The sequence below is a fragment of the Anomaloglossus baeobatrachus genome, chromosome 12, assembly GCF_048569485.1.
Source record: "Anomaloglossus baeobatrachus isolate aAnoBae1 chromosome 12, aAnoBae1.hap1, whole genome shotgun sequence".
NCBI classification, from domain to species: domain Eukaryota; kingdom Metazoa; phylum Chordata; class Amphibia; order Anura; family Aromobatidae; genus Anomaloglossus; species Anomaloglossus baeobatrachus.
In genome coordinates, this window is record NC_134364.1 from 108,646,922 (window position 1) to 108,650,339 (window position 3,418).

Below are 3,418 nucleotides of genomic sequence, written 5' to 3' on the forward strand. Positions count from 1 at the left end.
AATTACATATCATTAGAAAAATAATTTGCAATTTGTTACAACTTCATTAAAATAACACAAAAATAAGACGTTGCAGAATTAAAATAATAAATTCACAGGAAAAAATTCAATACTTAAAAGAAAACAAATATTTCAAGATATCATTGAAGACTGTTTTAAGAATGTCTGAGGCAATTAAAATGTATCATTGTGCAATCATTTTCAACCTTTTTTTCCAGTACTCATTTGAAGTACAGATGATGGCAGTGATTGGGTCATCTCTTCAATTGAGTCTAAAGGCTGCTTTACACACTACGACATCGCTCAAGCGATCTCGTTGGGGTCACGGAATTTGTGACACACATCCGGTCGCTTTAGCGATGTCGTTGCGTGTGACACCTATGAGCGATTTTGCATCATTGCAAAAACGTGCAAAATCACTCATCGGTGACATGGGGGTCCATTCTCTAATATCGTTGCTGCAGCAGTAACGAAGTTGTTCCTTGTTCCTGCGGCAGCACACATCGCTCCGTGTGACACCGCAGGAACGAGAAACCTCTTCTTACCTGCCTCCCGCCCGCAATGCGGAAGGAAGAAGGTGGGCGGGATGTTCGTCCCGCTCATCTCCGCCGCCCCACTTCTATTAGGCGGCCGTTTAGTCATGTTGCTGTGACGCTTAACGAACCACCCCCTTAGAAAGGAGGCGGTTGGCCAGTCACAGCGACGTCACAGGGCAGGTAAGTAGTGTGACGGGTCTGGGCGATATTGTGTGCCACGGGCAGCGATTTGCCCATGTCGCACAACCGATGGGGGCAGGTACCCATGCTAGCGATATCGGTACCGATATTGCAGCGTGTAAAGTGGCCTTAACTGTTGTGATAAGTTACTGCAGGAAATTGTTCTAAGTAGAACTTTCAGAGGAGACAAGGGCTAAGCCATCACTGCAATCATCTGTACTCCAAATTATTATGTTTTAATACACATGCACAAAAACGTAGGCAATTTTTTGGGGGGGTCAAAAAAGAAGGATTTTGGACATTTTTTATGTTATTATTATTTTTATTTTTTTTGCAGAAATTAAAACAAATCCCTTAACACAATAATTTCAAAGCTTCATCACTTTCCATGCTGACCGAAACTATTTTTATTAAAATGACAGTTTAGTTACTCTTTAAATGTAATCTGTCACCAGGTTTTTGCTGAAAGCAGAATGATGTAGAGGCAGAGACCTGGATTATAGTAATGTATCACTTAATAGGTTATATGTTGCTGTTTAAACAAGATCAGTGTTTTATCAGCAGGAGATTATCACTGCAGGACTAGATGTTGCATGACATCAAGTTAGCTGCTCTACATAACCCCGCCCCCACTACTGATTGGCAGCTTTCTGTATACATTGTCAGTTGCTAATCAGTGGTATGAGCAAGGTAACACAACTCAGCATTCCAAAACTTACTAGATCTACCACAGAAAAAAATTGTTACAGTACCAAAGTGATAGCTTGCAGACCAGTAAGTGACACATCACTGGAATCAGGGAATCAGCCCCTGCATCATGCTGCTGTCAGCTTACATATCAAAAACCTGGTGAAAGAATACTTTTAAAGTTATTTAATATTTTGGAGAGAAAAAATTATGCCTTGACTCATCAGATTATGCTATTTTATAATGATATGGTTTGATTTGGCAAATATGGAGTCACTGCAACTTTATAGTATGGTACTGTTCGTCCAGCCAGGTTACCTAAAATGTATGGTTATGTTTTTAACCAATCTTATTAAAGCCCTTTTAACTTCTTTATTCCTAAAACTGTAAATGACGGGATTCAACATCGGGGTAATAATGTTGTAAAAGACGGAGATCATTTTATCACTATCTAAGGAGTAGGCTGATGTAGGTCTCAGATACATAAAGAGTATAGTCCCGAAGAAGATGCAAACCACCGTTAAATGGGACGCACAGGTCGAGAAAGCTTTACTTTTCCCCTTAGCTGTACTGATTTTTAATATGGAGGAGATAATAAAGATATAAGAAACCAAGATCGATAGAAAACAGCCCCCGACAATAGATCCTCCAAAAATGAAAATTTCCAAAATGTTTTTGGTAGTGTCGGAAGTAGACACTTGGAGAAGTGGTGGGATGTCACAGAAGTAGTGATTGATAATATTCGAAGAGCAAAACGATAGACTCAGGGTGGTAAATGTGTGGGAACAAGAGAATAATACTCCACTAAACCAGCAACCAAGAACCATCCGTAAACAAATACTAGTGTTCATAATATGTGAGTATCTCAGAGGCTGACAAATGGCCACGTAACGATCCAGCCCCATGGTGACCAATAAGAAGCAATCGGTGATTCCCAAAAAATGAAAAAAATACAACTGAGTGAAGCATCCGAAGTAACTAATCTTCCTGTTATTGGTGTAAATGTTTATTAACATATTGGGTACAGTGACCGTAGAAAACGAAATATCCAACAGAGAGAGGTTCGAAAGGAAGAAATACATAGGCGTAGACAACTCATGGTCAATTTTTGTCAGAAGGATAAGAATGGAGTTTCCAAATAGCGTGGCACAATATACAAAGGAAATAATAACCAAAAAATTTGCTTGGACATCAACATTTTTGGAGATACCTTCTAGGATAAACTCTGTTGCCTCGGTGTTATTTTTACAAGCCATCAAATGGACGATTAAATGTAAAAGCTTGATAAAGAATCATTTGTTTTAATTCAAAAAGTGTTCTTTATTTATTAATCGAGCTTAATATTTGAATTTTTAAAGTTTTTTTTATACAATACTGTTCTAGTTTTCATGTAGCTCATCTGTAGATAAAAAATAAGACAATATGGGCCTATAGCTATGTAGTTATGACTTTACACGTATAATGCATGAAAAATTTACTTTTTACTTTTGTTGTTATTATGAGTATTATGTGTTCATTAGAGTCGGGAGGATCATTTAAAAATCAAATTCATCAGCATCAACTAATTTTCCGTCAAAGAACGCAGTACATAAATGCCTCTAATATATTTGAAAAATATGTAAATAACACTCTGATTTCTTCTAGAAAAGTATTGAATTCCTTTTAAAGCTTTTTAATACAAACACAGCCTTATTAATGTCTAAGTAGTCTCAACCCTTCCGGCTCAGAAAAAATGTATGATGACTAGTGGTAACCAACAGTGTTATGTTGGGGTTGTCTATGAGACCAATAATGATTTATTTTAACAATCAAGTATACAAAAAAAAAAATAAAACTACATTGTGCTTAAAGATATATATAGCACCCCATCCATCCTTCCTACAGTTCTCACCCTGGATGTGCTCCCATCTATCCTTCCAATAGTCCCTACCCTGCATTTGCCCCCATCCATCCTTCCTACAGTTCTCACCCTGGATGTGCTCCCATCCATCCTTCCTACAGTTCTCACCCTGGAT

The 3,418-nt window shown here is 37.9% G+C and overlaps 1 protein-coding gene across 1 annotated transcript; it reads right to left on the reverse strand.

The window, feature by feature from the left end:
- Positions 1 to 1,717: 1,717 nt before the first annotated feature.
- On the reverse strand, positions 1,718 to 2,659 carry LOC142257663 (olfactory receptor 5AP2-like). The gene has a single exon (XM_075329799.1). The coding sequence runs from the start codon at positions 2,657 to 2,659 to the stop codon at positions 1,718 to 1,720; it is 942 nt and encodes a 313-aa protein (XP_075185914.1).
- Between the last annotated feature and the right edge of the window lie 759 nt (positions 2,660 to 3,418).

Bases quoted from the DNA above. Each gene is read 5' to 3' on its own strand.
- LOC142257663 (XM_075329799.1), bottom strand. From the start codon at position 2,659: ATGGCTTGTAAAAATAACACCGAGGCAACAGAGTTTATCCTAGAAGGT.